General features: G+C 44.2%; 1 protein-coding gene across 2 annotated transcripts in view; it reads left to right on the forward strand.

The window, feature by feature from the left end:
• Positions 1-19,092, forward strand: part of dcc (DCC netrin 1 receptor) — a 192,328-nt gene that overhangs the window by 117,160 nt on the left and 56,076 nt on the right. For both annotated transcript variants that reach the window (XM_056745762.1, XM_056745763.1), the window contains exons 8-10: positions 9,821-9,977; positions 10,258-10,412; positions 15,597-15,745. In XM_056745762.1, the coding sequence (XP_056601740.1) occupies positions 9,821-9,977; positions 10,258-10,412; positions 15,597-15,745 (461 nt within the window). The remainder of the gene's footprint in view (positions 1-9,820; positions 9,978-10,257; positions 10,413-15,596; positions 15,746-19,092) is intronic.

Here is a 19,092-nt window from a genome sequence, read left to right on the forward strand (position 1 = left end):
TTCATTAAAGTAAAACCATTTAAAGTTTTGGGGAATATCACATTCTTAAAAAATAATGTTTTTCTTTAATACGCCCTGATCACAATTTTTGACACTATTAGAAATTCTTATGAGTAAAACATCTCCCAAGTATATTCCCATGTGTACATTATCTGATTACAGCAAGGTGAATAGAAACATGATGTTCTCCAGTCATGACTTCTTGTTGCACAGCAGAATAAATATTAATAACACAAATGAAACATTTTTTTTTTGAAATGAAAAGAGTTTGTTTGGCAGCAATAACACGAGATGAGTTTGGTGCACACAAGAGATAAAAACTGCCCCATGTCCACAGTTAAATACACCAGCAGATCTTTATTGTTGTGAATCTCCTTTATACCAAATGTCCTGGACATCTCGTTCAGATGGCATCATGTTTATATCAAATGATATAAAAGAAAAGACTCAATAATTGTGACCAAAAATGTGATATTCCCCTCACTTCAAATGGTTTTACTCTAATGAAATTTTGGAATATTGTGGATTTTTAAATAAAAGATCAAAAGGAGAAACAATGCAGATTTATTTTTACAGCCTTCTTCGCTCATATTTACCAAGGGTGCCAATAATAGTGGCGGTGTATGTTCACCGTAAGTCAATGTCTTCTAAATATCAGACTCTATGAGTAAGCTGTAGCTATGGTGCTCTGAAATGACCCTTGACCCCAAGAGGACAACAGAACCCATAAAAAGATTAAAGGTTTAACCTGCAGGTGGCGCCACTGAAATATGACAGGGAACATCAGAGCCGTGAGCTTCATACGCAGCCGTATTGAAACAGTTTCATGTTGAATATCCACTTGAGCTTTAAAATCCATCATCACAGAAGTGAAGAAGTCAGACTCATTTCACATTGACTTTACATTTACAGACACTTTAAATAGATCAAGGCCCCCCAGTGAGAAAGCCAAACGTCAGCCGGGTCTCTTTAGCAGATAAAGCAGCAATAAAACAACATCTATTCTCCAAAATGCCCTTTAGCTTCAAGCACCCAGACTTTTATGGGTCAGTAAAGATTGTGAAATGTTCTACTGTGAGAAAACTCCAGAATATCAGCAGAACACAGCCGGACGTTCTCCGTACGCTTCAGAGACACAAATCAGGTCAATGCTTATATTCACTTCACTGTTTGAATGAAAGTTAAAGGTCCTCAACGCTGAGATCATCACAGAGATGTCCAAGAATATGTGTCAGGTTTTTGTCAGTAATTCAGCGATATTTAGATTATTGTGTGCTGTGGATGTGTGTGTGTGTGTGTGTGTGTATTATTCATCATACATCATCAGTGTGTGTCTAATGAAGCTTAGTGTCTGTGTCTCACACTTTACTAAAAACGTCCTGTAAGAAATATTGACAGAGAGAGATCGAGAGAGAGAGGGAGAGAGAGAGAGAGAGAGAGAGAGGAGAGAGAGAGAGAGAGAGAGAGGGAGGGAGGGAGAGAGAGAGAGAGAGAAGAGAGAGAGAGACAGAGAGAGACCAGAGAGAGACCAGAGAGAGACCAGAGAGAGACCAGAGAGAGACCAGAGAGAGAGAGAGACAGAGACAGAGAGAGAGAGAGAGAGAGAGAGAGAGAGACAGAGAGAGAGAGAGAGAGAGTGAGAGAGAGAGAGAGAGAGAGAGAGAGAGACAGAGACAGAGAGAGAGAGAGAGAGAGAGAGAGAGAGAGAGAGAGAGACAGAGAGAGAGAGAGAGAGAGAGAGAGAGAGAGAGAGAGAGAGACAGAGAGAGAGAGAGAGAGAGTGAGAGAGAGAGAGAGAGAGAGAGAGAGACAGAGAGAGAGAGAGAGAAGAGAGAGAGAGAGAGAGAGAGAGAGAGAGAGAGAGAGAGAGAGAGAGAGAGAGAGAGAGAGAGAGAGAGAGAGAGAGAGAGAGAGACAGAGAGAGAGAGAGAGAGAGAGAGCACGGTGAAACAGATATTACACAGTTATTTTCAGACCAAAAAGAGATACAGAAAGTAAACCTGATGCTGTTCTCTCACTGACTGTACTTCTGTTCAGGATGATCTCATCATCATCGCATCATCATGTGTGTGTGTGTGTGTGTGTGTGTGTGTGTGTGTGTGTGTGTGTGTGTGTGTGTGAATCCAGATGTTTGTTCTCTAGCAGTGAAACACTGGACAGTTTCTTGTCTTCTGCACTGAATGTTATTTTCTGAGTTCATGTAAATATGAATTAATTCTGACATGAAATCAAACCTCAGCGGCTCAAAGCTCAATTTCATTACATCACTGTGTGCAGCATTCATGTTTCAGCACTGATAGGATTATTTCTGAAGAAAATCATGAAAAAAATGTCTCAACCATAATGAAATCGCCGGAGGTGTGACACAGCAGAAATGACATTGCTTCCCTGATAAGACGTGCATCTGAACACAGAAAAGAGAAGAAAGAAGAGCAGTGTTTGTGTGATATCATGTGCTTTAGGAGTCATTGGTGGCGGTTTCAGATCCTAGTCTTTCTTTAAGACAAATGAAGCGTTGTGTGATGATTCACACTTCAGTCAGGCGTTTATCAGGTGTTCAGGTCTTTATGAAAGGTTTCATACAGCTTTCGTCCGTGAGCAGAATTAAACTTTCTGTCATGAGACATCAGACAGCATCTCTCTTCACATTATCTCTCCAGTGATTGTGTTCATTCTAAAAGACTGACGTTCAGTCACATTGCACAACACATGATTTCATTTCAGTCTGAGTTGTTGTATTGAGATGTTCAGCTGTCTTTAATGAAATGAGATGTTGATTGTTGATAATGATGAAGACTTCTTCAGATGTTGGGCTCTATTTTAAAGATGTAAGCACATGGTCTAAAGTGCAGGTGCACTCAGGACGTGTCTCAATCTACTTCTGCTAGTTTAACGACGGGAGACCGGTCAGCGCGCTCAGGCACATGGTCTACACGGGTAGTCCTGATCTCTTAATGAGTAATGGGTGTTTTTTGGGCGTAACGTGCAGCAAACAAATCAGAGTCTCTTCTTCCCGTTAAGAGACGGTTGCGCTCGCCCCATGATGGATTCGCTATTTACACGGCGGAATATACAAGAGCAAAGACTGGACACTTCTCCAGAGAGGACAGACATCTGCTTATGCATGCGTGAGGTTAAAGCGTAAAATACTGCGGCCAATTACAGAATTATTTTACCGTGTAAAGTTGTGGACCCGCCCAGAGGTGCATTCCCTACTAATGTGCTCTTTAAAAAACACCAAAAATGCCGCCATTCTGTTTTCAGTTCCTCAAAATATCAATGCGCCAGCACTGCGGCTTATTATGAAAAATGTGCTGAAAACAGACCAGCATGCGCTGGCGCACTAAGAACGCAAATGCATTTATGTTTTAAACCATGCAGCGCAGGACTGGAACATGAGAACTGCTTTGGGCGAAACTAGCAAAAACACTTGTGACGAATTACGCCGGGTGTTGGACTGATATCTGGTTGAGTTCTTCTCCACTCATCCAACATTTATTTCTCAAACATCTCTCTGGATGTGTCTGGTGGAAGTATGAAGCAGATATTGAGTCCACTTCACCTAAAACACACACACGCACACACGTGTTCACACTGATCATGTGACACTGTGATGATGTATGATATCTGTCCTCCTCCTGATGGTTTTCTGGAGGCTTTGAAACAGAAGAGCATTGGATTGAAAGTGGTGCTCTTCTCTAGATGGATCTCTAATGATGTTTCTGTTATAAATGAGCTGTGATATCACACCACAGGCTTGTGCCTCTCAGAAAGAACACATTTTCTTTTTCATCTTAATGTTTCTGTGCTGACCATGTGACAGACGCTTTATATCAGAGACACTGTGTGTATCACACCATGATTCATGTTCACTCTGAAGACACACATTCCTTCCTAAAACAACACCGGAGAGATAACAAAACTCAGTTTAGTTTCACAGAGATGCTGTATCGTATCGACCATATGAATATTAACAAGATGCGTCACTTTCATTGAAATGAATGAGGAGGAACACAACGTTTAATATGGCCGCTCTAGAGAGGCGTGTTGAAAAGATGGACTTCACCGAACGGACTTTGGCCGAATGCTCACTGGGTTTCACAATGATAAACAGATTCCACGTGAAAAGAAGCCATTTTGAAGAATAAAATAATGATGACATCATGTGATGCTTTACAGTTTGACAATCATTTGTGTTAACTGTTCATGTGTGTTGTGGCATTGACATGAAATTAATTCTGTACGAGATTGTGATTAAACATCTTCATGTGACAGAATAAACTGGGATTCTAATCTGAATCTTTCTGAAAGCTTTACTGTTGTGATTCAGGTTAGATGATGTAAGCAGATGTGACGCACATGTTGTTCTCTATTGTGCAGACACAGTGTGAAGTTCTGATGGCTTCAGTGTGTGGTGTGAAGCTCATGTGTGTGTGTGTGTGATGAGACACACAGGACTTATTCTTGAGATCACCTCTCACATGTTCCTTCCACGTGCCCTGATGTCTGTTCTGCTAGAATCAGAACTCGTTTTATTCTGAATAAAACTGACACAGAAGCGCTCATGCTGATTTTACAGTTAATGTCAAGAATTACCCCTGAAGTTCACCTCAAAAATATTCACCAAATCATTCACTCGCCTCGCCTCGTGTCAAACCTTTATGACTTTCTTTCTTCTGCGGAGCACAAAAGAAAATCTTATGAAGAATGTTATAATGTGGCGTGCATTCACGTGTTCTGGTTTTGTGCAGTGAACGGGTGCTGTGGCTGTTCAGTTACCAAAATATCACAAGACAGAAACTCATAAAGACAGAATTTTCATTTTGGGGTGAAATATCACTTTAATAGTGCAACAAGATCTCTATAAAGAACTTCAGCGCTGACGTATAAACCTCTGTGTGTGTGGATGTTTGTGCATTTACTGTGTGTGTATGTTTGAGCATTTACTGTGTGTGTGTGTGTGTTTGTGCATTTACTGAATGTGTTTGTGTGTGTGTGTCTGTATCCATGTGTGCGTGCGTGGATGTTAGTGCATTTACTGTATGTGTATGTTTGTGCATTTACTGTGTGTGTATGTTTGTGGATGTTAGTGCATTTACTGTGTGTGTATGTTTGTGTATGTTTGTAGATGTTAGTGCATTTACTGTGTGTGTATGTTTGTGTATTTTAGTGCATTTACTGTGTGTGTATGTATGTGGATGTTTGTGGATGTTAGTGCATTTACTGTGTGTGTATGTTTGTGTATGTTAGTGCATTTACTGTGTGTGTGTGTGTGTGTGTGTGTATGTTTGTGTATGTTAGTGCATTTACTGTGTGTTTATCTTTGTGTATGTTTGTAGATGTTAGTGCATTTCTGTGTGTGTATGTTTGTGTATGTTAGTGCATTTACTGTGTGTGTATGTTTGTGTATGTTAGTGCATTTACTGTGTGTGTATGTTTGTGTATGTTAGTGCATTTACTGTGTGTGTATGTGTGTGTATGTTTGTGCATTTACTGTGTGTGTATGTTAGTGGATGTTAGTGCATTTCTGTGTGTATGTTTGTGTATGTTTGTGCTTTAACAGTGTGTATGTTTGTGTATGTTTGTAGATGTTAGTGCATTTACTGTGTGTGTATGTTTGTGTATGTTAGTGCATTTACTGTGTGTGTGTGTATGTTTGTGGATGTTTGTAGATGTTAGTGCATTTACTGTGTGTGTATGTTTGTGTATGTTAGTGCATTTACTGTGTGTGTATGTTTGTGTATGTTAGTGCATTTACTGTGTGTGTGTGTATGTTTGTGGATGTTTGTAGATGTTAGTGCATTTACTGTGTGTGTATGTTTGTAGATGTTAGTGCATTTACTGTGTGTGTATGTTTGTAGATGTTAGTGCATTTACTGTGTGTGTATGTTTGTGTATGTTAGTGCATTTACTGTGTGTGTATGTTTGTGTATGTTAGTGCATTTACTGTGTGTGTGTGTGTATGTTTGTGGATGTTTGTAGATGTTAGTGCATTTACTGTGTGTGTATGTTTGTGTATGTTTGTAGATGTTAGTGCATTTACTGTGTGTGTATGTTTGTGTATGTTAGTGCATTTACTGTGTGTGTGTGTATGTTTGTGGATGTTTGTAGATGTTAGTGCATTTACTGTGTGTGTATGTTTGTGTATGTTAGTGCATTTACTGTGTGTGTATGTTTGTGTATGTTAGTGCATTTACTGTGTGTGTGTGTATGTTTGTGGATGTTTGTAGATGTTAGTGCATTTACTGTGTGTGTATGTTTGTAGATGTTAGTGCATTTACTGTGTGTGTATGTTTGTAGATGTTAGTGCATTTACTGTGTGTGTATGTTTGTGTATGTTAGTGCATTTACTGTGTGTGTATGTTTGTGTATGTTAGTGCATTTACTGTGTGTGTGTGTGTATGTTTGTGGATGTTTGTAGATGTTAGTGCATTTACTGTGTGTGTATGTTTGTGTATGTTTGTAGATGTTAGTGCATTTACTGTGTGTGTATGTTTGTGTATGTTAGTGCATTTACTGTGTGTGTATGTTTGTGGATGTTTGTGGATGTTAGTGCATTTACTGTGTGTGTATGTTTGTGTATGTTAGTGCATTTACTGTGTGTGTGTGTGTGTATGTTTGTGTATGTTAGTGCATTTACTGTGTGTTTATGTTTGTGTATGTTAGTGCATTTCTGTGTGTGTATGTTTGTGTATGTTAGTGCATTTACTGTGTGTGTATGTTTGTAGATGTTAGTGCATTTACTGTGTGTGTATATTTGTGTATGTTAGTGCTTTTATTGTGTGTGTATGTTTGTGTATGTTTGTAGATGTTAGTGCATTTACTGTGTGTGTGTATGTTTGTGTATGTTAGTGCATTTACTGTGTGTGTATGTTTGTGTATGTTTGTGGATGTTTGTGCATTTACTGTGTGTTTATGTTAGTGGATGTTAGTGCATTTCTGTGTATGTTTGTGTATGTTTGTGCATTTACTGAGTGTGTGTGTATGTTTGTTGATGTTAGTGCATTTACTGTGTGTGTATGTTTGTGTATGTTAGTGCATTTACTGTGTGTGTGTGTATGTTTGTGTATGTTAGTGCATTTACTGTGTGTTTATGTTTGTGTATGTTAGTGCATTTCTGTGTGTGTATGTTTGTGTATGTTAGTGCATTTACTGTGTGTGTATGTTTGTGTATGTTAGTGCATTTACTGTGTGTGTATGTTTGTGTATGTTTGTAGATGTTAGTGCATTTACTGTGTGTGGATGTTTGTGGATGTTAGTGCATTTACTGTGTGTGTATGTTTGTATGTTTGTGTATGTTTGTGCATTTACTGTGTGTGTATGTTTGTGGATGTTTGTGCATTTACTGTGTGTGTATGTTTGTGTATGTTTGTGGATGTTTGTGCATTTACTATGTGTGTGTGTATGTTTGTGTATGTTAGTGCTTTTACTGTGTGTGTATGTTTGTGTATGTTTGTAGATGTTAGTGCATTTACTGTGTGTGTATATTTGTGTAAGTTAGTGCTTTTACTGTGTGTGTGTGTATGTTTGTGTATGTTTGTAGATGTTAGTGCATTTACTGTGTGTGTATGTTTGTGGATGTTTGTGCATTTACTGTGTGTGTATGTTTGTGTATGTTAGTGCTTTTACTGTGTGTGTATGTTTGTGTATGTTTGTAGATGTTAGTGCATTTACTGTGTGTGTATATTTGTGTAAGTTAGTGCTTTTACTGTGTGTGTGTGTGTGTATGTTTGTGTATGTTTGTAGATGTTAGTGCATTTACTGTGTGTGTATGTTTGTGGATGTTTGTGCATTTACTGTGTGTGTATGTTTGTGTATGTTAGTGCTTTTACTGTGTGTGTGTGCATGTTTGTGTATGTTTGTGTATGTTAGTGCATTTACTGTGTGTGTATGTTTGTGGATGTTAGTGCATTTACTGTGTGTGTATGTCTGTGGATGTTTGTGGATGTTTGTGCATTTACTGTGTGTATGTTTGTGGATGTTAGTGCATTTACTGTGTGTGTATGTTTGTGGATGTTTGTGCATTTACTGTGTGTGTATGTTTGTGTATGTTAGTGCTTTTACTGTGTGTGTATGTTTGTGTATGTTTGTAGATGTTAGTGCATTTACTGTGTGTGTATATTTGTGGATGTTAGTGCTTTTACTGTGTGTGTATGTTTGTGTATGTTTGTAGATGTTAGTGCATTTACTGTGTGTGTATGTTTGTAGATGTTAGTGCATTTACTGTGTGTGTATGTTTGTAGATGTTAGTGCATTTACTGTGTGTGTATATTTGTGTATGTTAGTGCTTTTACTGTGTGTGTATGTTTGTGTATGTTTGTAGATGTTAGTGCATTTACTGTGTGTGGATGTTTGTGGATGTTAGTGCATTTACTGTGTGTGGATGTTTGTAGATGTTAGTGCATTTACTGTGTGTGTATGTTTGTGTATGTTTGTGGATGTTTGTGCATTTACTGTGTGTTTATGTTTGTAGATGTTAGTGCATTTACTGTGTGTGGATGTTTGTGGATGTTAGTGCATTTCTGTGTATGTTTGTGTATGTTTGTGCATTTACTGAGTGTGTGTGTATGTTTGTTGATGTTAGTGCATTTACTGTGTGTGTATATTTGTGTATGTTAGTGCTTTTACTGTGTGTGTATGTTTGTAGATGTTAGTGCATTTACTGTGTGTGTATGTTTGTGTATGTTAGTGCTTTTACTGTCTGTGTATGTTTGTAGATGTTAGTGCATTTACTGTGTGTGTATGTTTGTAGATGTTAGTGCATTTACTGTGTGTGTATATTTGTGTATGTTAGTGCTTTTACTGTGTGTGTATGTTTGTGTATGTTTGTAGATGTTAGTGCATTTACTGTGTGTGGATGTTTGTGGACGTTAGTGCATTTACTGTGTGTGTATGTTTGTGGATGTTTGTAGATTTTAGTGCATTTACTGTGTGTGTATATTTGTGTATGTTAGTGCTTTTATTGTGTGTGTATGTTTGTGTATGTTAGTGCTTTTACTGTGTGTGTATGTTTGTGTATGTTTGTGGATGTTTGTGCATTTACTGTGTGTGTGTGTGTGTGTGTGGGTGTAAATATAGAGAAATGTCATGAAATGAGCTGTGAGCACATGTATGTGTTCATGACCAGAACACAAAAGTTTGAATGTTCAGTGTACATGATTGTGTGAAGGTTTGCTTCAGGTCTCATGAGAAAATTTGTGTGTGTTTATGGCTCTCACACAGTATCCAGATATAGCCGTATGACACACAGTACGTGTGGTTAGATTTTTTTCTTCATATATATCACTGTAATGTGTTATTGTGTGTGTGTGTGTTCATACAGCTCCACATCATGTGTATGAGTTCATTACAGATCACTGCTGTAGTTTTGTGCTTCTTCACGTCACACTCGTCTGTATTGAGAGCAGCAGTGCACTCTGGATAATGTGTGTGTGTTCATGCATCAGCGCAGTGCTTCAGCAGCTCACGGCTCATTTCTGATCGCTGTATATAACTGCTGCGTGATCTCTGATGCTGTGGTCGATCTTATCGCTCGGTTTCTTTTCTTCCTGATCTGGTCTTCTGTTTGTTTTTTTCTTTCCTGATCTTCTCATTCCATCCGTCACACTCTTCTTGTTCTGTTGTTTTTATCCCCACCCTCCCGACGCCATGTACCGCCATTCCTTCCTTCCTTTCCTCCCTCCCTACCCATCCCGAACCCCTCCCTCCCCGTCTAATGCTACAGAGGCCACGCCCACTGTCGCCCCACCGCCCCCCCAGCCGTCTCAGCCCCCGTTGCCCCGCACTTCCTCTTTGACTTACTCCTCTCCTCCCCCACCAGTTACCCCGAGCTCAGGCGTCCTCCCCTCTGCTCCCCGTGACGTGGCCCCTGTCCTAGTGTCCAGCCGGTTCGTGCGCCTCGGGTGGCGCCCCCCGGACGATCCTCGGGGGAACATCATGACGTACGGAGTCTTTTTCTCGGAGGAGGGAATCAACAGGTATGTCTTCGCCTGCGCGGATTAGGAACGGAGCCGCACCAGTGTGAACGTCATATGAAGCTCATGAAATCAGAAATTGAAATCAATTTCCTAAAATCGAGCAAAATATTGAAACTTATGAATGAAAATGCAGTTAAATGGACTTTTGTAATGTTATTTTGTTGTGTTTGATGTTGTTGAGCTGAACATCTCTTTCTCTCCTCGAGCTGATGGTTGTGTGTATCAGCTTGTGTTAAGTGTAGAAAGATGAAGTGATGTGCTTTATGTACGTGTTCTTTAGGGAACGCTCCATTAACTGCAGTGAAGCGGAGAGTCTGCAGATGACGGTGAATAATCTGAAGCCCGAGGCCACATACTCCTTTAGAGTCACTGCCTACAATGAGCACGGAGCTGGAGAAAGTTCAGAAGCCATCAGACTGTCAACACAAGCTGAACGTAAGAATATAAACACCGTCTGTAGAAACACACAGACGACTGACAAACTGAGGGCTCTATTTTAAAGATGTAAGCACATGGTCTAAAGTGCAGGTGTCTACTTCTGCTAGTTTAACGACGGGAGACCGGTCAGCGCGCTCAGGCACATGGTCTACACGGGTCGTCCTGATCTCTTAATGAGTAATGGGTGTTTTTTGGGCGTAATGTGCAGCAAACAAATCAGAGTCTCTTCTTCCCGTTAAGAGACGGTTGCGCTTGCCCCATGATGGATTCGCTATTTACACGGCGGAATATACAAGAGCAAAGACTGGACACTTCTCCAGAGAAGACAGACATCTGCTTATGCATGCGTGAGGTTAAAGCGCGCCAGCAGATCATCTACAGGACACAATGTATTTTTATCTTTACGTCCACAATAATAATCTTTTACATTGTAATATATTTATTTTTATTATTTGGCATGTTTGTGTGCTGCTGCGCTTCCCTCATAAGTATAAAGTGAACGCGCGTTGTGCACCCGCCCAGAAGCGCATTTTGTACTAATACGTTCTTTTTTTAAACGAAAAAATATTGCGGCATTGACTTTAGACTTTAGAACAGGTTTGAGTTGGTCTGTGGCTCAGTCTATTTTCAGTTCCTCAAACGCGCCAACACTGCGCCTGAACACACCTCTTTTTTAGACCAGCATGCCCATGGGCGCACATGCATTTGCTATTAAACAACTCGGCACATGATGGGAAAATGTGAACGGCTTCGGATGAAACTAGCTAAAAAATGCGCCGCATTTACGATAGGACCCTGTGGGTCTGTAACCTGTTTAAATATCATGACAATAACAATCTAATTGATTCTCACGTGTACTGAGGTTTGAGATGAATTAGTTTATAACTGTAATGCTGTCTGTGATTTAGATCACTGGAAAGACACCCGTCATGTCTCCTTTAAACTATACTATACAACTATACAGACAACTAGACAGAACCCTAACCCTAACCCTAACCCAACAAAAAAAAATGTAGCATTTTACTAAGATACAAATATTATAATAACATACAAATTATTTATATAGAGAAATAACAATCATTCTAATAAGCATGCACACAGATGTTGGGTACGTTTAATCATTATGTTTCAGGGTTGAATACATTTTTTTCTGTCATGAACTCTCATGTGAGACATGGCGTGGGAACCCAGGTGCAGGCAGAGGCAGGAACAAACAAGGAGGTGAAGGGGTTAACAGATTTATTTAACAAATAACAAGACTAACCAAACAGGTAAAACAAAACCCACGAGGGGGAAAACAAGACAGGATAATATATATATAAATAAAGACAAGGACACTAACCAACTAAACTAAGAAAACAAACACTTGGAACGAACACTAAACTAACACTCACTACTCACGGGGGAAACAGGAAACAACGACTTAGCATAGATGTAGCATACAGCATACAACGTACCAGAACACGTAATCACATTCAGCATAAACACATTCAATGCACGAGCAACGAGACAAAGAAACATGAGGAGTCTTTATAGGGGAGGTAATTAACACTAACTATGAAACAGGAGGGTTGGGCAATGACGCGACTTGAGGAGAGTATGGAAGACCGCAAGGGTCAAAAATATCTCTCCTCACACAAAACCATCAGGCAATGCCATGGCTCCACTTGAGACAAGAATAAAACATGACATGGTAGTGGAACCATGACATAAGCCCCCCCTTTAATGAACACCTCCAGGTGTTCATCAAGGGGTCACTAACAAGACAAGACTAACTTAGACAAGGACAAAAACCAGACAGACAAGCTAAACATAACAAGAGGCATACAAGACATGATTACGAAAGGGTTGGGGTGAGATAACAAAAATAACAGACATGGGAGGGGGGGCGGGGGCAAACAAGAAAACACAGGAAGTCCAGAAGGGGGAGGGCTGGGTGGGAAAGTTCCAGCCCTTGGGGACGCGCCAGGGCGCGGAGCCCCAGGGGACTTGACAGGGGTAGTCCTGGGGGGAACTGTCCTAGTCCCCTGCAGGACTGTAGGGCTGGACCACGGCTGGAATGCCGGGCTGGACCAGGGTTGGAACGGCGGCTGGGCAGCCGGACTTGACGGCGGCTGGGCAGCCGGACTTGACGGCGGCTGGGCAGCCGGACTTGACGGCGGCTGGGCAGCCGGGCTTCGACTTGACGGTCTCCGCTGGACCGGGCTTGGTGCCGGTGGCTGGACCGGGCTTGGTGCCGGTGGCTGGACCGGGCTTGGTGCCGGTGGCTGGACCGGGCTTGGTGCCGGCGGCTGGACCGGGCTTGGTGCCGGCGGCTGGACCGGGCTTGGTGCCGGCGGCTGGGCAGCGCTCTCTGACGGCGGCTGGGCAGCGCTCTCTGACGGCGGCTGGGCAGCGCTCTCTGACGGCGGCTGGGCAGCGCTCTCTGACGGCGGCTGGGCAGCGCTCTCTGACGGCGGCTGGGCAGCGCTCTCTGACGGCGGCTGGGCAGCGCTCTCTGACGGCGGCTGGGCAGCGCTCTCTGACGGCGGCTGGGCAGCGCTCTCTGACGGCGGCTGGGCAGCGCTCTCTGACGGCGGCTGGGCAGCGCTCTCTGACGGCGGCTGGGCAGCGCTCTCTGACGGCGGCTGGGCAGCGCTCTCTGACGGCGGCTGGGCAGCGCTCTCTGACGGCGGCTGGGCAGCGCTCTCTGACGGCGGCTGGGCAGCGCTCTCTGACGGCGGCTGGGCAGCGCTCTCTGACGGCGGCTGGGCAGCGCTCTCTGACGGCGGCTGGGCAGCGCTCTCTGACGGCGGCTGGGCAGCGCTCTCTGACGGCGGCTGGGCAGCGCTCTCTGACGGCGGCTGGGCAGCGACCTCTGACGGCGGCTGGGCAGCGACCTCTGACGGCGGCTGGGCAGCGACCTCTGACGGCTGCTGGGCCGGGCTCGGTGCCGGACGGAGCGCCCCCCCAAAAAATATTTGGGGTTTGACACCACCGGACTCGGGACCGCAGGACTCGGGACCGCAGGACTCGGGACCGCAGGACTCGGGACCGCAGGACTCGGGACCGCAGGACTCGGGACCGCAGGACTCGGGACCGCAGGACTCGGGACCGCAGGACTCGGGACCGCAGGACTCGGGACCGCAGGACTCGGGACCGCAGGACTCGGGACCGCAGGACTCGGGACCGCAGGACTCGGGACCGCAGGACTCGGGACCGCAGGACTCGGGACCGCAGGACTCGGGACCGCAGGACTCGGGACCGCAGGACTCGGGACCGCAGGACTCGGGACCGCAGGACTCGGGACCGCAGGACTCGGGACCGCAGGACTCGGGACCGCAGGACTCCTGTCTGCCCTCCGTTGTCTCTTCTTCTTCAGCCGAGCCACCCGTCTGGTGGTCGGCTGAAGGAAGGACGTGAAGGGCAAAGCTGGTTCGGGGTTGGAGGCCTCAGAGGAAGACCCCGAAGAAGTTCTCCTCCCCCGCTTGCCACGGAGACCAGATGGTGGCGGTGAAGCTGCTGCGGATGAGGCGGAGGGAGCGGCGATGCCCATAACCCCGACCTGCAGGGTACGACCCTCCGGGATAGCGACCAGCGGAGATGGAAAACAGGACTGAACTGGGACCCTGGACTCCGACCTGTTCGTGGCATACCGCCACACGACATTGAAGTCCAGCGGTCTCAGCATCCTCATCTCCGCTGGTGACAGAGGATCCCTGAGGCCGCGGCTGAACAACACCGCCAACTCCTCCTCCCCAAAGACCACCTCCTCTGCGGCATCGAGGAACCTATCAACGTAGGTCCCCAGGTCGTCGTTACCTTGGCGGATACCGCAGAGGTGGCGTGCCTGGCGGGACCGCAAGCAGTTCACCTCGACTGCCTGCTGGGTTCGGTTTGGCTCGTGCATTCTGTCATGAACTCTCATGTGAGACATGGCGTGGGAACCCAGGTGCAGGCAGAGGCAGGAACAAACAAGGAGGTGAAGGGGTTAACAGATTTATTTAACAAATAACAAGACTAACCAAACAGGTAAAACAAAACCCACGAGGGGGAAAACAAGACAGGATAATATATATATAAATAAAGACAAGGACACTAACCAACTAAACTAAGAAAACAAACACTTGGAACGAACACTAAACTAACACTCACTACTCACGGGGGAAACAGGAAACAACGACTTAGCATAGATGTAGCATACAGCATACAACGTACCAGAACACGTAATCACATTCAGCATAAACACATTCAATGCACGAGCAACGAGACAAAGAAACATGAGGAGTCTTTATAGGGGAGGTAATTAACACTAACTATGAAACAGGAGGGTTGGGCAATGACGCGACTTGAGGAGAGTATGGAAGACCGCAAGGGTCAAAAATATCTCTCCTCATACAAAACCATCAGGCAATGTCATGGCTCCACTTGAGACAAGAATAAAACATGACATGGTAGTGGAACCATGACATTTTTCATGTATAAATACTGTATGTGAAGAGATTGGTTCCAGTTTTTAACATTTTTAAAATTGTGCTAATTATCTGTATTTTTTTAGTTATTACGGCTTAAATCAGAATATACCAACTTCAGTTTGATTGATGTTGATTGGAATAAAGAATAAAAAACAGATATTTGAAGCAAACTCTTCATGTATATGATACAGCTGCTGGGGTTTTGGAAGAGAGTCGGTTTTGCAAATGTCATGTGAGCTTGTGTAGATGTGCTGGATGAGAAATACTTGAGTTTGTGACACACAGCGGTGCGTTCACAAGTGTTTTCTTTATCAGAGACGGCGAGCTGCACAATCTCTTTCACCTTCATAATGAAGATTCAGTGAAGAGCTTTAACACTTTGACCTTTTCCAGCCGCTAAACTCTTCATAGAAACACTCAGCCTTTTTCTCATTCATGTATCACATTTTATATTTAGATTTCATTTGCAAGCTGATGTATTTCCTCTCCTCTCGCCTGTCAGATGTATTTAAAGAACTTTTCTGTGCCTGAAGAGCAGATTTATGATCTGGCTCTCTGCATTATTATTCTGTCCATTCACAACATTAAATAAAATCTACAAATATTAGAATATGATACGTTTTTAATCATTTAATTGTGTTAGTAATTAATCCTGAATAAAGGAATGAAGAGTTGTATATACAGTATTGTATTGTACAGTATTATTTATGTGTGTGTGTTTGTGTAGTGCTGGTTCCGGGTCTGGTTGAGAACCTGCGGGCAGAAGCGATTTCTCCCACCTGCATTCAGGCCTCGTGGGATCTCCCGGCTCATGCCAACGGCCCCATCCAAAGCTACCGCCTCCTCTGGTCCGAGACATCAACCGGTAAAGAGCAGGTCAGTGTTTTCCTCAGGCTGTAGTTTCTCAGCTGCTCGAGCGAGGAACCCGGCGGCTGCGAGTTTAATTCCCTGATGTGATTAGCATGTTCCTCACGCAGACAGCAAACGCTTTGAATCACATCAAACTGAGACATACACAGTACAGTACAGCACAGTTTACTTAAGGATAAAACACCCTTCAAGACTTTTGCTCTGATTTTCAGTCTTCCAGTCTGCAGATTTGATCAGTTAGTGTGTTTTTATCTGAAACTTTCTAAAAGTCTGCAAATGTCTAGTTTAAATGAATCAGTTCAGATTTTTACGGATTTTTTGTAGTGAGACACTGTGAGATGGAGTAAGATCTAGTGAAACACTGTGGGATGGCGTGAGACGCTGTGAGATGGAGTAAGATCTAGTGAGACACTGTGGGATGGTGTGAGACGCTGTGAGATGGAGTAAGATCTAGTGAGACACTGTGGGATGGCGTAAGATCTAGTGAAACACTGTGGGATGGCGTGAGACGTTGTGAGATGGAGTAAGATCTAATGAAACACTGTGGGATGGTGTGAGACGCTGTGAGATGGAGTAAGATCTAGTGAGACACTGTGGGATGGCGTGAGACGCTGTGAGATGGAGTAAGATCTAGTGAGACACTGTGGGATGGCGTGAGATGCTGTGAGATGGAGTAAGATCTAGTAAGACACTGTGGGATGGAGTAAGATCTAGTGAAACACTGTGGGATGGCGTGAGATGTAGTGAAACACTGTGGGATGGAGTAAGATCTAGTGAAACACTGTGGGATGGCGTGAGATCTAGTGAAACACTGTGGGATGGCGTGAGATGTAGTGAGACACTGTGGGATGGAGTAAGATCTAGTGAGACACTGTGGGATGGAGTAAGATCTAGTGAAACACTGTGGGATGGCGTGAGATGTAGTGAGACACTGTGGGATGGAGTAAGATCTAGTGAGACACTGTGGGATGGCGTGAGACGCTGTGAGATGGAGTAAGATCTAGTGAGACACTGTGGGATGGCGTGAGACGCTGTGAGATGGAGTAAGATCTAGTGAGACACTGTGGGATGGAGTAAGATCTAGTGAGACACTGTGGGATGGAGTAAGATCTAGTTAAACACTGTGGGATGGAGTAAGATCTAGTGAGACACTGTGGGATGGAGTAAGATCTAGTGAGACACTGTGGGATGGAGTAAGATCTAGTGAGACACTGTGGGATGGAGTAAGATCTAGTGAGACACTGTGGGATGGCGTGAGACGCTGTGAGATGGAGTAAGATCTAGTGAGACACTGTGGGATGGCGTGAGACGCTGTGAGATGGAGTAAGATCTAGTGAGACACTGTGGGATGGCGTGAGACGCTGTGAGATGGAGTAAGATCTAGTGAGACACTTTGGGATGGAGTAAGATCTAGTGAGACACTGTGGGATGGAGTAAGATCTAGTGAGACACTGTGAGATGGAGTAAGATCTAGTGAGACACTGTGGGATGGAGTAAGATCTAGTGAGACACTGTGAGATGGAGTAAGATCTAGTGAGACACTGTGGGATGGAGTAAGATCTAGTGAGACGCTGTGAGATGGAGTAAGATGGCGTGAGACGCTGTGAGATGGAGTAAGATCTAGTGAAACACTGTGGGATGGCGTGAGATGCTGTGAGATGGAGTAAGATCTAGTGAGACACTGTGGGATGGCGTGAGACGCTGTGAGATGGAGTAAGATCTAGTGAGACACTGTGAGATGGAGTAAGATCTAGTGAGACACTCTGGGATGGCGTGAGACGCTGTGAGATGGAGTAAGATCTAGTGAGACACTGTGAGATGGAGTAAGATCTAGTGAGACACTGTGGGATGGAGTAAGATCTAGTGAGACACTGTGGGATGGAGTAAGATCTAGTGAGACACTGTGGGATGGCGTGAGACGCTGTGAGATGGAGTAAGATCTAGTGAAACACTGTGGGATGGCGTGAGACGCTGTGAGATGGAGTAAGATCTAGTGAAACACTGTGGGATGGCGTGAGATGCTGTGAGATGGAGTAAGATCTAGTGAGACACTGTGGGATGGAGTAAGATCTAGTGAAACACTGTGGGATGGCGTGAGACGCTGTGAGATGGAGTAAGATCTAGTGAGACACTGTGGGATGGAGTAAGATCTAGTGAAACACTGTGGGATGGCGTGAGACGCTGTGAGATGGAGTAAGATCTAGTGAGACACTGTGGGATGGAGTAAGATCTAGTGAGACACTGTGGGATGGCGTGAGACGCTGTGAGATGGAGTAAGATCTAGTGAGACACTGTGGGATGGCGTGAGACGCTGTGAGATGGAGTAAGATCTAGTGAAACACTGTGGGATGGCGTGAGACGCTGTGAGATGGAGTAAGATCTAGTGAGACACTGTGGGATGGAGTAAGATCTAGTGAGACACTGTGGGATGGCGTGAGACGCTGTGAGATGGAGTAAGATCTAGTGAGACACTGTGGGATGGAGTAAGATCTAGTGAGACACTGTGGGATGGCGTGAGACGCTGTGAGATGGAGTAAGATCTAGTGGGACACTGTGGGATGGAGTAAGATCTAGTGAGACACTGTGGGATGGCGTGAGATGCTGTGAGATGGAGTAAGATCTAGTGAGACACTGTGGGATGGCGTGAGATGTAGTGAAACACTGTGGGATGGAGTAAGATCTAGTGAAACACTGTGGGATGGCGTGAGATCTAGTGAGACACTGTGGGATGGAGTAAGATCTAGTGAGACACTGTGGGATGGAGTAAGATCTAGTGAAACACTGTGGGATGGCGTGAGATGTAGTGAAACACTGTGGGATGGAGTAAGATCTAGTGAGACACTGTGGGATGGCGTGAGATGTAGTGAGACACTGTGGGATGGAGTAAGATCTAGTGAAACACTGTGGGATGTCGTGAGATCTAGTGAGACACTGTGGGATGGAGTAAGATCTAGTGAGACACTGTGGGATGGAGTAAGATCTAGTGAAACACTGTGGGATGGCGTGAGATGTAGTGAAACACTGTGGGATGGAGTAAGATCTAGTGAGACACTGTGGGATGGCGTGAGATCTAGTGAGACACTGTGGGATGGAGTAAGATCTAGTGAGACACTGTGGGATGGAGTAAGATCTAGTGAAACACTGTGGGATGGAGTAAGATCTAGTGAGACACTGTGGGATGGAGTAAGATCTAGTGAGACACTGTGGGATGGAGTAAGATCTAGTGAAACACTGTGGGATGGAGTAAGATCTAGTGAGACACTGTGGGATGGAGTAAGATCTAGTGAAACACTGTGGGATGGAGTAAGATCTAGTGAGACACTGTGGGATGGAGTAAGATCTAGTGAAACACT

Source organism: Triplophysa dalaica, chromosome 4, assembly GCF_015846415.1.
Source record: "Triplophysa dalaica isolate WHDGS20190420 chromosome 4, ASM1584641v1, whole genome shotgun sequence".
In the NCBI taxonomy this organism is placed as follows: Eukaryota; Metazoa; Chordata; class Actinopteri; order Cypriniformes; family Nemacheilidae; genus Triplophysa; species Triplophysa dalaica.